Source organism: Daldinia vernicosa (genome assembly GCF_022497035.1).
Source record: "Daldinia vernicosa strain CBS 139.73 unplaced genomic scaffold F5Y00scaffold_29, whole genome shotgun sequence".
Lineage (NCBI taxonomy): Eukaryota > Fungi > Ascomycota > Sordariomycetes > Xylariales > Hypoxylaceae > Daldinia > Daldinia vernicosa.
In genome coordinates, this window is record NW_025953945.1 from 251556 (window position 1) to 268364 (window position 16809).

At 46.3% G+C, this 16809-nt stretch overlaps 4 protein-coding genes across 4 annotated transcripts; all 4 read left to right on the top strand.

Moving 5' to 3' along the window:
• Positions 1-522: 522 nt before the first annotated feature.
• On the top strand, positions 523-2309 carry F5Y00DRAFT_262961 (glucose-6-phosphate isomerase; the record flags this gene model as incomplete). The annotated part of the gene is made up of 3 exons (XM_048011464.1): positions 523-1007; positions 1087-1620; positions 1682-2309. 3 exons carry the CDS (start codon positions 523-525, stop codon positions 2307-2309), a joined length of 1647 nt encoding a protein of 548 aa, XP_047863990.1.
• A 2792-nt stretch (positions 2310-5101) lies between these two features.
• F5Y00DRAFT_270490 (uncharacterized protein) lies at positions 5102-7055 on the top strand. Its single transcript, XM_048012624.1, has 2 exons — positions 5102-5680; positions 5781-7055. The coding sequence occupies exons 1-2, from the start codon at positions 5134-5136 to the stop codon at positions 6464-6466; spliced, it is 1233 nt and encodes a 410-aa protein (XP_047863991.1). The 5' UTR covers positions 5102-5133; the 3' UTR covers positions 6467-7055.
• Positions 7056-11005: 3950 nt separating this feature from the next.
• Positions 11006-12426, top strand: F5Y00DRAFT_97565 (mannitol dehydrogenase domain-containing protein). The gene has a single exon (XM_048014398.1). It carries the CDS (start codon positions 11113-11115, stop codon positions 12289-12291), a length of 1179 nt encoding a protein of 392 aa, XP_047863992.1. The 5' UTR covers positions 11006-11112; the 3' UTR covers positions 12292-12426.
• Positions 12427-12967: 541 nt separating this feature from the next.
• On the top strand, positions 12968-16567 carry F5Y00DRAFT_239700 (Coatomer, beta). The gene is made up of 5 exons (XM_048008122.1): positions 12968-13334; positions 13590-13674; positions 13726-14610; positions 14665-15244; positions 15296-16567. The coding sequence occupies exons 1-5, from the start codon at positions 13317-13319 to the stop codon at positions 16257-16259; spliced, it is 2532 nt and encodes an 843-aa protein (XP_047863993.1). The 5' UTR covers positions 12968-13316; the 3' UTR covers positions 16260-16567.
• Positions 16568-16809: the final 242 nt, after the last annotated feature.

Sequence of the window (16809 nt, forward strand, 5' to 3'; positions counted from 1 at the left end):
GTAGGTACATGATGTAGCTTAGAAAAAGTTGCGCAGTTAGTTTCAATGGTACCTGAAGAGGTACATCTATCAAAAGAAAATGAGAAGCTTCCAGCTTCCGAAATGTCTAAATGTCGCTCACTCATCCACTTTTAACCCCCACTACCTCTTTTTCTACCTCCTGAGATACCTTAACAAACACATACATACGGAGATTGATTAGCTGTTTATATATTGAATATATACAGGCTACTTCCTTATTCACGACTCCACGATCTCGTGAACTTTGATACTCTTCCGATGTAAGTGAAACACAATTGTGACATAGCTACCTTAGGTTACCTACCTGGTATCCATACGTGTTGCCCCGCCGCTCGCATTACCGCATCACCACTTCACCACTTCACCCCGCGCCGTTAATTCCGTCGCTACCTACCTACATTATAATAATACACGCATACTAACAACGAAACTGCTTGACCTAGTTAGCATTAGCATACCTTCGTTTCTTCTTCCAGTCTCGGGACAGACTCTCAAGAGAAGATGCCTCAAGCAGTTTCTTTGCCCACCTGGGCTGCCCTAGAAGAGCACTACAAGACCGTCGGCAAGACCTTCGTCTTAAAGGAAGCCTTCGCCGCTGATCCATCCCGTTTCGAAAAACTTAGCAAGACCTTCCGCAACAACGGCACAGATATCCTATTTGATTTCAGCAAGAACCTCGTCACCGAAGAGACGATTAACCTACTAGTAAAGCTCGCAGAGGATGCTGGCGTCGAGAAGAAACGCGATGCTATGTTTGCGGGTGAGAAGATCAACTTCACCGAGAAACGAGCTGTTTACCACCCGGCATTGCGGAACGTGAGCGGCTGGGAAATGAAGGTGGACGGACAAGATGTCATGGGCGGCGTAAACGCCGTCTTGCAGCACATGAAGGTATTCTCCGAGCAGGTCAGGAGCGGAGAGTGGAAGGGATTCACTGGAAAGAAGCTAACTAATATCATCAACATCGGCATTGGTGGTTCTGACCTGTAGGTATAACCCTTGCGCTATTTTTCATCGCAACCTTCCTCCGCAAGCCCGTGTCGCATTTTTCTAACCGCTTATTAGGGGACCTGTTATGGTTACCGAAGCTCTAAAGCACTATGGTGCTAAGGACATGACGTTGCACTTTGTTTCCAACATCGACGGCACTCACATTGCGGAAGCCCTTGCTAAGTCCGACCCCGAGACGACTCTCTTCCTTATCGCCTCCAAGACTTTTACCACTGCTGAGACTATCACGAACGCGAATACCGCAAAATCGTGGTTCTTCGAAAAGACCGGCGGCAAGGGCGAAATTGCCAAGCACTTCGTTGCCCTATCTACCAACGAGGCTGAAGTCACCAAATTCGGTATCGACAGCAAGAACATGTTTGGCTTTGCGGACTGGGTCGGTGGCCGATATTCTGTCTGGAGCGCCATCGGCCTTAGCGTCGTCCTATATGTTGGCTACGACAACTTCTACAAGTTCTTGTCTGGCGCGCACGCAATGGACAAACACTTCCGTGAAACTCCTCTTAAGGACAACATTCCCGTTCTCGCTGGTCTATTGAGCGTTTGGTACAGCGACTTCTTTGCTGCACAAACACATCTGGTTGCTCCGTAAGTTTCTCAAGCCAAGTGTCTTCAAATGTCGTTCATTAGTCCGCTGACAATAATATAGCTTTGACCAATACTTGCACCGCTTCCCTGCCTACCTACAGCAACTTTTTATGGAATCAAACGGTAAGACCATCACCTCGGATGGCTCGCCTGCCAAGTATACCACTGGTGCCGTCATCTTCGGTGAACCTTGCACCAACGCCCAACACTCATTTTTCCAACTCCTCCACCAAGGTACCAAGTTGATTCCCACCGATTTCATTCTCGCTGCCAAGTCCCACAACCCCGTCTCCAACAACCTGCACCATAAGATGCTGGCATCCAACTACTTTGCGCAGGCTGAGGCTCTCATGATCGGTAAGACACCCGAGCAGGTCAAGAGCGAAGGTACACCTGATGAGCTTGTACCTCATAAGGTCTTCCTGGGCAACCGGCCCACTACCAGCATCTTGGTAGGCGGCGTAATTGGACCTGAAGAATTAGGTGCTCTCATTGCCTATTATGAGCACGTAACCTTCACCGAGGGAGCAGTCTGGGATATCAACTCCTTCGACCAGTGGGGTGTCGAGCTAGGCAAGGTTCTTGCCACCAAGATTCTTAAGGAGCTAGATGAGCCTGGCAATGGCGAAGGCCATGATGTTAGCACGGGTAGCCTCATTGGCGCGTTCAAGAAATTTGCAAGCTCTTGAAGGTCAGAGCCGACTTGGCGGCTAGGAAAAGAATCTAGGCTCTGAGTCATTACAGCAGGCGGTACGACGTGTTCAGGTAATACGCTGGGGTAGGTCTCAAACTGTCTCGTCCGAGTTGCTAGGAAAGTGACATAAGTCATTATAAGTAATAGACACAAATATCAAATACGGAATCCATTAAAAACGTGGAACTCGAAGCATTTGCAATGAGCGTATTAGGGTCCAAGTTTTCAAGAATGTTGTTAATTACCTGAGTATCAATGTGCTCTGAAACAGGGCTGTTGGATGAGTAATAAGAATCTCAACCAAGTAGCTGTCATATATCAAAAATACACCGCAATTATTCACTTATATGTCTTAGGTACCTTGTCGGGATATAATAAGGCTACCCCGTATGACAGCCGCCAGATACTGGGTCTACATAAGGAGGCTATGTCTCTACCCCTATTCTTTGGAGGGCATAGGTTAATACAGTCACCAATATACCTGATAGAAGTACTATGATTTGGTAATTAAGTAAGCCCCTAAGTTAATAAGTAATATGCCCTACTAAAGATAATTTGAGGACCAGTGCGGTAGTTCCTAGATGTCGAGCTCTCAGGCCTTTAGCATGAACCCCTAACACCCCGGAAAGTTTATATTTAGACATGTTACCATTGCTACCACCACTACCTACTTACGTATATAGTAAATAACTTTGGTAGTTGTAACACCTTAGACCTCACACTTGAACCCACAATACTATTCTACATCTAACTACCACTCTTTTCAATATTATTTGATGTTGTGGCTAAGGAGTTCTGGTAACTGTTTTAATACGATTAGTTAATATTTAATTTACAAATTTCTTATGAGAACAAGCTACTCCGCCGTTAAACATATCATGAATCAAGTTGCTTACATTTGTCTTATTTTAGTAATTGGGTGGTCAGTAGTCCACTATATGATTCTGGATACCTTTGACTTCTCCTTGTCTCTAGATAGGCTCTCATTACTCTTAGTATGATTTTAACCAGTATATGTGCGGAATATTGGCAAGTTATGTTTGCCCAAGCTTTATGCGTCCGTACAAGTGCACGATTTCTATATATTCCGCCCGTAATTATCACTCCACGGGACTTTGACAAATATAAGCCTCTTTTTCTGAGCTAGGTACATAGAATTGTATTTGTCTATCTTTGACCTAAAGAGTGACGTCCTGTTACACGGTCTAGAAGGCTAGACTGTTGTTTTATATATTGCTGCCATAATAACTTAACTCTTCGTTAGTCTTGGGTAGGTTAATACTGTGTCTTACAGCAAATCACATTGGTGATATCCATACAAACTTTCTCGGCATAGCTTTGGCTTGGGTAACGGTGTTTGTTTGGATCAATATTAACTCTTTGGTAGAGAATATTGCGTTTGTTATCTTACATGGCTTCTTTACTGGTGTAGTCGTAGACTTACCAGTTATTGTACTCAGCTCGTCCACTACTGCTTGGGTACTAGACTGGGAATGTCGTCGGTCTTGAACAGTATGGCTTCCTCGACTAAGGCACCCATTGGGAAGTGTACTAAGTTCTGCAGACTTACGTTGGGTTATACCTTAGGTACCTAAGGAGCTATTCACTAGCTTTCTCTTCATGGGACAGCTGGACTCATTAGGAATCTACATGTTGTGTCACAGGGAAGCAACTGGATGTGAAGGCTTAGGATGTGCCTAAGGTAATCTTATTTACCTCTTAAATATCACTAGCCCCGTATCCTTGGTGCTCTTGTATTTTGTAGGATAAGCCCTACCTTCCCATGTGAGCATGAACAGACCACGAGCAGATCATGGCAGACCCACGAGAAGTGCCTAGAAATGTATTTCACCTCAGGAATCGAGGAAAGAGCATTGTTGTGTATGATCTTGTGCCAATAAAATCCAAGAACCAACAGAAAGAACCGCCTCCTGCACTACAACTGGTAGTATCCTAGCAGCCAGTCCCTTCCTCCCATTCAACTGCTTCTCGCGAATAGCTTCCTCAACAGTCCTGCCTCTTTCCCCAACCTCTTTCCCCCTCCAACCTCTTGCCCTATTTAAACCTAGTCTTGCCCTTGTGAAAAATAAATTCATTCTCCCTACAATTTTCTTCATAAAGTCATACAATAATAATAATACCTCTATTTACCTCACCCTAACCTAAGCCCCTTCCTAACTTCCTTCTCGAAGACACCATCACAACAGGTTATAGAAGCTACAACTCTTCCTCAGTTGTTGACACCAAGAACACTTGGCTGTTTTCTACCTCACATCAAATTCCTCCACCACCTACTTTTTTAAATAATTTTCTTCTAATACCATAACCTACCACGCACACCACCAGTTACTGTGCTTCTACTACCTCATATTTATATCACTTCCTTCCTCACCTACCGCATAACCTAACGTGGTAAAGCATACCCGCACTACCTCCTGCCTTTAAGTCCTCTGGACATTTACTGCTTACTACCCTAACTCCTGCCCTAACGCTGGTATATACTTTCTCTCTATCCCGAATCGGGAAGCTAGGCTATCCACTCACCACTAGAGTGGTTGCCTCCGGAGACCTGTCACGGCTCCTTCTAAACTTGGCGGCAGCGACGCCTTTGCACATATTCTCACCTAACAGGTATGTGTATTCCTATATAAAAAACTTGCCACCCCTCGCCGTCCATCACTCCGCATGAACCTGAACTTCTTGTCATTCATATTTCTTATATCAAACTTCCCTCTTGCATAATCACTCACCCTCTTATATCGACCTCGCCCCTCCTACACACATTACTCACGTCTATCGCAGCACCCTAAACTACTAAGATGGGAGCGCCACGAAAAAGTCGCGGTGCTGGGGACCGGGTCCCTGAGGGCAACGACGATGTCGCCCTCAAACCCTGGATGCTCAGGTTTAAGACTGAACTTGACGACGATGATGAGGACATCAAGGTTTTCATGAAGCAGGAGGATCAGGACGTCAGGGCCAATGACGGAGCTAATAATATAGAGGCCAATATTGAGGCCGCTGCAGATGGAGGCAATAATAACCCCATTATAATTGAGGAGGAGAACCCCGATCGAAGTAATATTAACGGCAGCAACCACGAAAAAGGTCATGGCTTAAGGGCACAAGACGCGCCACCGGCCAATAAGGAAGCAGCTGATGAGGAGCTTGAGCGTATCGTGATGGCTATTGATGGGCGACATTGCGACAAATATAAGTGGTTCATAGAACGCTATATACGTCAGATCCATGAGCCTCATGAAATCTTGTCAAAACAACTTTACTATCGACGTGTCATGGGAAAGCACAAGACAATCCAGATCCGAGCTGACCCTAAAGGCAGGGAGAGATGGGTTGTGAAAGGTAGTAAGTAACATCAAGAATTCCTTTATATTCATCCTTATCTTGTGTCGGAAACTAGCACATCCTTACACAGATACGTGATTGCTAACTTTGTCCACCATAGTGCGACCGGGTGCCTGCAAAAGACTAGACTATGAGGCTACGCGAGCTCACTACACGGCTCGTAATACAGCTCGCTCATTAGACTGGTCAGCCCATAAGAAGCGGGTGCCTGCCGACCGACTCGGTGCTATCCTTGCAGAAGTAACTGCAGCCTACGACTGGCCCGAGATAGTCACGACCGAGAATGTGGATCATATCCTCACTATAGATGATATTCGGGACATAAGCGCCTACGATGGACACCGGGGCCTTACCATTGGCGCATTTCCTCCTCCTAATAGGGTCTCTGTCGAGTCTGAATTGGGTGATATCTACAATGCCGAGCCTGCTGTAATTGGCAGCCGAGAGCCGCAAGTTTCTCAACGCGGTGTCTTACAGCCACTTTCATCCCTTAGTTCCACCCTGTCCCCTGGAAACCCCCATCCTTCAGCCTCATTACTCGCCCGGCCCGAAAGAGCCTTATATAAAAGGGGTTATCAGAATGATGGCCAGGAGGAGCATGGTGAAAAAAGGCAGCGCTTAAATAATGAGCGTGAAGGTCACCCGCAAGATAGCCAACGCCAGGATGAGAAAGGGGCGAGGCTTGAGGCCCTACATCAAGAGTTCATGAAGGAAATGGCCGACATTTCTAGCGCCTATCATCGTCGCCGACTAGAGATTGAGATGGAATTCTCATCTTTTATATAAAGGTATATCCAACGTGAGCGCTTGAGCCTAATTTCGCTTGGTCTCTTTCATCTATATGGCACACTTCCTTCACTTCAAACACTAGTTTAAAAAGGAGACTCTTCTCTTATACCAAAGATGGAAATTCAATAGGGTTAAGTTTATGAGACTTTGATGAGATGAGGCACGGATAGGTGCAGACATAAAGAGGCCGAGGAAGGTTACAGGTTGAGATGACTTTTACTGCGATGAATTTTTTATTGCGAAGACTTTATAGTAGATGCAAGCATCTCACACTTATTGTGAGATCTTACTTTTAAGTAACCCAAAACACAAAAAACCAATAAACAAAAACCAAAATTCATAATAACTCTTCTTAAACCGTGTCTTTACTAAGTGTGAATAATTAAAGTGAAGGGACATTTAGAGGTCTCCCTTTTATCTGATTACAGTTATTTGCAGATATCGTGACTTGGCATAATTGAATTCCTCGGTAGAGCATTCAATTGTTTTAAGAATTTCGGGATAAACCGGCCCCACAGTGGATCGGACCAGGTCGGGAGTAGAGGCCGTCCCATGTCCGAAGATCATCAGAGAGCGGTAAGATTTATCTCAAGCAGCAGCGCAACACCAGGAACAGCAGCATACCCAGGCGCGTTATCCGGCTGAAAGAAGCATAATTAAAGGAGAAGTTAAATCATCGTGGCAGTGCTTTGGGACGTGTAATAATTTATCGGTCCTTTTTATGGCCTGACGAGTTCAAAGTTACAGCTTATCTGTTTCGTCGGGGTTTAATGCGGCGAGTTAACATTAGATAGGAAAGCCCCGAGAAATAATTCCGTTTCCTCATAATCGGGCCGCTAGGGCCGGAAGAAATCGAGATCGAGCCAGGCGGAAGAAGTTAAAGCTCACGATCGATTACATATTGCACGAGCAAGGTTAGGAACAAGGCTATGTAGGGAGGCCTCGAATATCCCTTATGAAACGAGAGGTGAGAATTTAGGAGTTAGGAGTAATGCCGAGTGTGTCGTTGGGGCTGGCTCGGAATCCAACACAGTGCTTGGAGGTATCGTGTATTTTCATCCCGAGTGTTCTGGTATTGTGGGTCAACTCATTCCGAATAACCAGCGGTAGTAACTATCGTGAGAACACATAGCCTTGCCGGTGCCGAGAGTAAGCAGGTTATCCAATGGGCTAGCATGAAAATGGTGGTATCTCAAGAATGGGGTTGCAGGTATCCCATCCCATCCAAGCGATATGTAAGTGAGTGGATCTTGAGGTTGGATGAACAACCGTCAACTACACGTGTAACTAGAGGCATGGGAGGAAGTGGAGGCTGTTCTATGTATGTAAGTAGTCGCTTGACCATAATGTTCCTTATGTAATGCAGATACATGCCGTTTTTAGTTGGATCACGATGTTAGGTACTGGGGACTGGCTAGCGGCATCGAGATCTATGCTTGTGCAGGAGTGTTTGCTAGTGTAGATAGCCAGATAACCAGATGATAGCCAGATAGCCTAGGTAGTAGACCGGTTATGCATGTCGAAAAGAAAAGATAGAATAGCGTAATAAACGCCTTTAGATACGAGGAATTGCTAATGACTGGTCTACTCGTACATAGGCTGTGGCTTGGCTTTTGTTTGCTTGGATTTGTCCATACATATATCTGTCCGATACTTGTGTAAGTGCCCGGTATAGGTAGATTGCTTAAGTGCCACGTGAAACCCGGGGAAGGTCATCGAAGTGGTATTCGAGCTTATCTAATACTAGGTTGATCCAAGTCGACTCGTTATATTTTGGGAGATCGACATGTCAAGCCTTGCAAGGCTGCTAGGACGCCCATTGAGCGACAGGAGAAGTGCTGAACTATTGGTGGAGGAGTCTGAACCGGTTCAAGGATACAGACAAATGATAGATTCTCGGCCGTTGAACCCGAGGATATACATACATAGTAGTATGTACATATGTAGAATTCGTTACACGCTAGTTGAAACCCCGCAGTGATCTATGATTTGTGAATACATAACTAGCGGAGTTTTGCAAAACTTACACTAGTTAACGCGTATTGACCCATTGATTTAGGTACGAAGATGTAAAGGCCTGAAAGGTTCCTGTCGGAGAATTCAATGGAGGGAGCCGCTTGGGTACGCAATCATGGAGTGAAATGACCCAAGAATCGATCGGATGCAACCCTAAGCATGGCCTTGGGACTTTAGGATTTTGGGGACCTTAAACCCTGGTAGAAGTCTTTGGCGATGATGTTTAATAAGAAGCGCAATCTGTTCGCCTTTAGGGGTTTTGAGTGGTTTTTAGCGCGATCCCCATTCACCATTGATTGTGCTAGCGGAATCGTTTGGGTTACCCTATGAGATCATCGACCAGGATTAGGAGGGGCTTTGACTTCCAGAGTTGGACGAAGTGGGGTACATACACTAAGTCGCCCTTGGCCTTTTGGTTGGATTGTCCGGTTAAAGAACCTTGTTTCTATTCTTCTTTTCTTAAAGTTTATACGTTTTAAACGGTTAAAAAGGTTGACATACGGGCCGTATATGTTTTCCCTTTTAGGAAGTCCGCGTCTTACAAACAACGGGCTGTGAGGTCATAGGCATAGGGATCTTCCCCGACCAATAGATCTAGACACGTTCCATTAGGTACCTTAAAGACCTTCAAAAACCTATCAATATTAGTAATAAATAGTGCTGATTCGTCAGTAAAATGGCCGACCCAATCGACTCTTCTACATAATCTTCCTCATAGGCTTATATCTATGTAAACTCTCTTTATGATTAAACAATGTCTAGTCTAAAGAGTGTGTGTGGAGCTCTACGGTATCACGATAATAAAGAAGCGCCGAGGGGCACACCATCTACTTTCGTAGCCGACCGCATTCTCATTTACAGTGCTGCAGTCCGCCCGGCATCTCTACCACTCCGCCTATTGGCGATAATGGGTGGTGATAAAAAACGTTGCAGGGACTAGTCTACCTTGCTTCAGATAGCCTCGTTTGTAAGTGGCCAGTGGTCTGCAATGTATGCCAAGCGCTCGGCGGATATCAAATCAGATCTAGGGCTGCTGGATGGGGGAAGGCTAGAGAGTACTGGGCAAGGCCACGACTCCCCCAGACTTTGGCACGTTGCATGTGCCTTGTTGTTATCAAGGGTCCATGTAGGCTCATATAATGTTATTCATTCTCCTTGCAGTTATGATTTCATCAATCTTCGCGTCTAGTCCAGCTTATCGGGTATCTAGCAAAACGCTTATGGTGGGTTGTAGACGTTTCTTACAGGTTCTCTAGACGCCTAGTCTCGAGTCCTCCTGGCGATCCTGAGTTATACTCAAGTTATACTCAAGGACTTGGCGGATCAAATGTTAAGCACGGAATCGCTAGCGAGCTTTCAGGGATGTGATGGATGAAGCCCAATGACGATATTAAAAAGGACAAGAATTGACTAGGCTAGGTACATGGAACTATTCGGGATATACAGTGTCATCTAAAGCTTGGCACGGAGAGTAAGAACATAATGTTTGATACTGTCTCATTTACTGACAAAACGTTGGGACTTGAAGGGGCCAATAGTAAGACACATCGTCAAATGGTGAATATAGCTGGATCATACGATGGCGATGAGCATGATACCGTAAGTGTAAGGCATGATACCGTAAGTGTTTTTCCAAACTATTTTGAACATGGCGAGATATAAAATTTTCTAGCGTAGCTTCAGCTTTTAGTAGAAAAATATGGTGTTGTCAGACTCCGAATTCCATAGAATATTCCCGCGTCCGTGATGAAGTGGCACTGGCGAATTACAAGTCATAAGAGGAGGCGTTATAATCAAGTATGGGCAACCCACTTCGGCAGCAGATACTTATTATGCTAATGAGCTGCTTGACATGTTCTCGAGTCATTTAGGAATTGGGCTTGTCTTACACAGAGTTGAGGCTTTTTCCAATTTAAGTTGTCGATAGGGTCGTATATATCAAAGACTGGATAGTATCTATGATCGTCAGTCAGCCGAGTGAGAGATATTCGATACCGATACCTAGTACATATTACATAGTCTCCGTACATGAATAGGAGGTATATAGAGAGAGTATTGGAGTTGCAATTGTTGTAATTGGAGTCAAACGCCCACGTCCACCGTCAAAACACGATACGTTAAAGTGGGTCGACAATAAACTGGGGATTACCGGCTGTATAGGGTACGTGATGCCGTAATGCCGTAATGCCGTCAGCAAAGGCCAACAAAACGGTGGACCCCTTGGTATACAGTACGCTACAGTCCGCCATTCATTCCTGCCGTGACGCTCTGTATGTACGCAGCACCCCTCCACTTCCGGTCGAATTGTTCGGGGCTTGTGGGCCTCGTGGGTTTGGATGGCTCCTTCCCTCGTCACTTAGGTACCTATTTCCAACCTCTTGCACTCCTCTGCACCTGCGCACTTGCACATAAGAACATCATCTTTTCCTTTCCCAAATTCCTTTTTTTTCTTTACTCTTCCTTCCTTCTTTTCAACAAACCCAATTGTACTACTTTTACATCAACTTCAGTGTTTCTGAAACTTTAGAAACACAACATACATCCTCACACATTCCACCATCCTATCAATCAATCCTCACTTACAACATTCGCATCTCTTCTATCACCTCTACCTATACCAATTCAAAATGGGTAAGAAGGCAGTCCACTTCGGTTCCGGCAACATTGGCCGAGGCTTTGTCGCATGTTTCCTACATGAGTCAGGCTACGAGGTCATCTTCGCCGACGTTGTCGACAAGCTCGTAGACGCCTTAAACTCGACACCTTCGTACAAGGTCATCGAACGTGGTGTTGAGGGCACAGATGTCAAGACAATCACCAACTACCGAGCCATCAACTCCAAGTACAACGAGGCCGAGCTTATTGACGAGATTGCAACTGCCGACGTTGTCACCTGCTCTGTCGGCCCTAACATCCTCAAGTTCATCGCTCCCGTCATTTCCAAGGGTATCGACAAGCGCTCGAATGAACTCAAGCCTCTAGCCGTCATTGCTTGCGAGAACATGATTGGTGCCACAGACGCCCTCGCTGCTCACATCAAGGACCCCAAGAACACTCCCGAGCACCGCCTCGAAGACCACCACGAGCGAGCTGCTTACGCCAACTCTGCGATCGACCGTATCGTCCCTGCTCAAGATCCCAACGCTGGTTTGGATGTGACTCTGGAGAAGTTCTACGAGTGGGTCGTCGAGGAGACTCCGTTTCAACATGGAGAGAGGCCGTCCATCCAGGGTATCAAGTGGGTAGACAACCTACAGCCCTTCATTGAGCGTAAGCTCTTCACCGTCAACACATCCCACGCCACTGCCGCCTACTTTGGTTACAACAGGCAGAAGCGGACTGTCGACGATGCTATGCGAGACAAGGACATTAGGAATCAGGTCGCCGCGGCAGTCAACGAGACCGCTAAGCTTATTGTGGAAAAGCATGAAATCGCCCCTGAGGAACAGGAGGCTTACAAGAAGAAGATCATTGACCGAATCAGCAATCCTCATCTGGCTGATGCTGTGGAGCGTGTTGGCCGTGCTCCCTTGAGAAAGCTTGGTCGTAAGGAACGCTTCATCGGTCCTGCCGCTGAATTGGCTGAGATGGGTTACGACACTCCAGCCCTACTAGCTGCTACTGAGATGGCCTTCCGCTTCCAGAACGTGGATGGCGACGATGAGAGCAAGGAGCTTGCCAAGATCATGTCGGAGAACAGCGCCGAGGAGGTTGTTCACAAGGTGTGCGGCCTACAGAAGTCGGACAAGCTGTATCCCAAGGTGGTTGAGGTCGTCCAGAAGGTCCAGGCTGACAGCCAAGACTAAGCATCTGGATGAATATCTCCCCTTTCCAACTGCCTCTTTGCCTTCTGCGTTCTATTTCCGCATTTGCATTTCAGATGAATTTCACGGCATGGGAGCGATTGTTACGTCTAGGGAAATGACAGGGGATAAAGGCGTTCATGTATGATGATACCAGAAAGGAAATTTAAGGGAACGCGGGACGCTTTACGACGACTAGATCACGTCAGCAGAATTGTAAATCTGCATCGATTGCGTTGCGTTCTTGCTAGGTATTAGTCATTCTTGTCAAGTTATACAAGATTGACGATAGGAGAAGATTGATTTCTAATAAAAATCATTACGACTAAATTGAATTGTCCCTTCAAATGTGATTGTGATGTGAGGTACGTAAGATAGATGTGTAAATTGTAAAATAGATATGTATTATTATGAGCGATGTGTATCTGTAGTGCTTTACGCATAGTTTTCTGCGTAGATATTAGACAATTAGAATTTAGAGCTTCTTACATACCACTGACAGTAGGTATTCAGGAGAAGTGAAGAGGGTTCTACGATTGAGGTTGTAGATGTAATCGTGGCTGATTTGAGATGCGATTAAAGGTTCCACGAGGTTATGGGTGGATTCAGTAATTAATCCGGTAAAGCTTCAGCCACATATTATGTAAGCTAGTCTCTTGTTGATTGGTTGATTGGAGCAGGGAGTTGGAAGTGACCACCGTTGAAACTTGAAAAATGTGGAAATGGCAAATGGCAATACCTGTGGGTAAATTATGTGTTACCTACTTGGGCTTTGAGAATCAAAGTAAGCTATCAAGCTTCAACTACCTCACCTAACCCTCACTTAACCGTCTACACGTAACCTGCCTAACAATTGAAACGATACATACGCTTGTTTAAGACGGAACACAATCTAGATGGTCTTCACTTAATATTACTAGCATCGATCTGCCTACGATCAACCGTCAACTACCCCCCTTCCTCGAACGAATCGTTGCATTCATTATACGACCCATTCATTTCCTACGGTACTTGGAGCTGTCGGCAAAATGAGGCTGGATGTGAAGGTGTGTACAATATCTCCGTTCGCTCCGATTCCTTTTTGGTTTACTTCCAGTTCGAGACATTTGGTTTGGTGAAATCGAGACCTGGCCTTTCTCGACCCTCGTACCCTCGCACCCTCGCCGAGCTGCGGCTCAACTCCTAAATACTACCATTATTATCTTACACGACTTGCGAATTAAATCCCCATGCTTTATATCCCAATCATATAAACCAACTACCAGGCTATTGGATACGCTAACATGGTATTTGATGCACAGCGACAACTCTTTGCGCGCAGTGAGCGTGTCAAGGGCATCGACTACCACCCGCAAGAGCCATGGATTTTAACTACCTTATACAGCGGTGAGCCCGTTTTTGGCTTCTTTAAGTCTCGTTAATGGCTAATTCTCCAAGGCCACGTTTACATCTGGTCCTACGAAACACAGCAGATCGTCAAGACCTTTGAGCTTACTGACGTCCCTGTACGAGCCGGTCGATTCGTCGCGAGGAAGAACTGGATCGTTTGCGGTTCCGACGACTTTCAATTAAGAGTATATAACTATAATACCTCGGAAAAGATTACGTCCTTCGAGGCGCATCCCGACTACATACGCGCCATCGCGGTCCACCCCACGCAACCTTTCGTCCTGACCGCCTCCGATGACATGACCATCAAATTATGGGATTGGGAGAAGGGATGGAAGTGCGTACAAGTGTTTGAAGGTCACAGCCACTATGTTATGGGACTGGCTATTAATCCCAAGGATACCAACACTTTCGCTTCGGCCTGTTTAGATAGGACCGTCAAGATATGGAGTCTGGGTTCCTCCACCGCCAACTTCACACTCGAGGCCCACGAGACAAAGGGTGTAAACCACGTCGATTACTACCCGCACTCCGACAAGCCGTACCTCCTCACAACCTCTGACGACAGGACCGTCAAGGTTTGGGATTACACAACCAAGAGTCTTATTGCGAGCCTCGAAGGGCATACCAATAATGTGTCCTTTGCCTGTTACCATCCGGAGCTGCCCGTTATCATCTCCGGTTCTGAAGATGGTACTATCAGGATATGGCATGCAAATACCTACCGCTTTGAACAGTCTCTCAACTATGGCCTGGAGCGCGCGTGGTGTATTTCCTACCAGCGTGGTAAGCAAGGTGTGGCCGTCGGATTCGATGATGGCGCAGTGGTAGTAAAGCTAGGCCGAGAAGAGCCTGCCGTATCCATGGATAGTTCTGGCAAATTGATCTGGGCTCGACACAACGAAGTAGTCTCATCAATCATCAAGGGTGGCGGTATGTCTATTTCCCCTACTCTATGATTTTTCCAAATACTGACTAGAGTCATAGACGCCTCGATTAAGGACAACGAACAAATCACACTCCCCACGAAGGAGTTAGGCACATGCGAAGTTTACCCCCAAACGCTCATTCATTCCCCCAATGGCCGTTTTGTTTCGGTCTGCGGTGATGGCGAGTATATCATTTACACGGCTTTGGCATGGCGTAACAAGGCCTTCGGATCCGCACTAGATTTCGTATGGGCATCGAAGGATAACAGTAACGACTTTGCTATTCGTGAGTCGGCGACCAGTGTTAAGGTCTACAAGAATTTTGTCGAGAAGACTGGTGGTCTAGACATCCCTTTCCAGGCTGAAGGCTTAACGGGTGGTGTCTTATTGGGTGTAAAGGGCCAAGGAGGTGTATCTTTCTATGACTGGGCCACCGGCGGTCTTGTCAGGCGAATCGAAGTAGAACCAAAAGAGGTATATTGGTCAGACAGTGGCGAGCTTGTCACTTTGGCTTGTGAGGATACATTCTACGTTTTGAGATTCTCCCGCGAGAGCTATATCGAAGCTACTCAAGCTGGAGAGGTAGACGAAGATGGAGTTGAGGCCGCCTTCGAGGTTATTACAGATATTGCTGAGAGGTAAGCATTTACTACTTAATATTTCTCTACTCATAACTAACAACTCCACAGTGTGCGAACAGGCCAATGGGTTGGGGACTGCTTCATCTACACCAATAGCACAAACCGACTAAACTACCTGGTTGGTGACCAAATATACACTATCTCACATTTCGACCAGCCGATGTATATTCTTGGTTATATCCAAAGAGACTCCCGTATATATCTAGCCGACAAGGATGTCAACGTCACGAGCTTTGCTCTTTCTCTTCCTGTGCTAGAGTATCAGACGCTAGTACTCCGTGGCGACATGGAGACGGCAGCCGAACTGCTCCCCACTATCCCTGCAGATCAACTCAATAAGATCGCCAGGTTCCTCGAAGGACAAGGCCACAAAGAACTGGCGTTAGAGGTGGCCACCGACCCTGAGCACAAGTTCGACTTGTCGCTGGCCCTAAACCAGCTTGACATTGCTCTTGACCTTGCGCGAAAAGCGGAAAATGACCACAAGTGGAAGACGGTAGGTGACGCAGCCCTTACGGCATGGGACGTCCCACTCGCTGCTGAGTGTTTCACCCATGCGAAAGACCTGGGCTCTTTGCTCCTGATTTACTCTAGCACATCCGATCGCGAAGGCTTAAAGGCTCTTGTGACGCAAGCAGAGGAGTCTGGCGCCCACAACGTTGCGTTCACGTGCAGGTGGTTGCTGGGCGATACCGCAGGCTGTGTGGATGTTCTTACCAAGACGAACAGGCTAGCTGAAGCTGTCCTATTCTCGCAGACATACAAGCCGAGCTTGACAGTTGATGCTGTGAAAGGGTGGAAAGAAAGTTTGGAGAAGAACAAAAAGGGCCGCGTGGCGAAAGTGATTGCTGTCCCAACCGAAGATGAAGAACTCTTCCCAGAGTGGGAAGAGTGGCTACGGCTAGAAAGCGAAGGCGGCGTTGCCACCGGGGAGGTAAATGGAGAGGCTGGAGAAGAAGCAGAAGAAGCCGAGGCCGAGGATGCCGAGAGCGAAGCAGAGTCTGAAGAGTAACTCAAGTTCCATGTGCTGTTATGAGTTCACCCTAGTCCAGGGGCGTGGTGGGCATATGGTTTTCCCATGATGACGATCAATCATGTTCTATTACTGGAGTTGAAATGGCCGAAATCCGCAAAAGCTGATGAGCAGTCTGGTAACATCTAGAACTACTTCTCGGTAGAGGCAGAGAAGGAAGGAAACATGTTGTAGTACCCGAGTAATGAAAATCAGAGTTATAAATGAAACCAGTCCTCTTGTTTAATTATATCTTGGCCTTGTTGTTGACTGGCTAGTATAGTATTTATTCTACTTTCTACCTATGGGGGGTCCCCATCACAAATTGGAATATTTCAAAAGACAGCATATTTTCTGTCTTCGCATCGTCTTTCTCGTAGAACCTCCCCCGCCCGCATATCTTACTCGCTTATACATATTAGGTGATTAGAAGCGCTTTAGATGTAGTTCCATTTACGATCATTTCCAACCATAGCTATAAATTCACTCAATATAGGCAGTCCAGGTGCCCATACCTACCGCATATTTCATCGGTGCATTTAGGAACCCC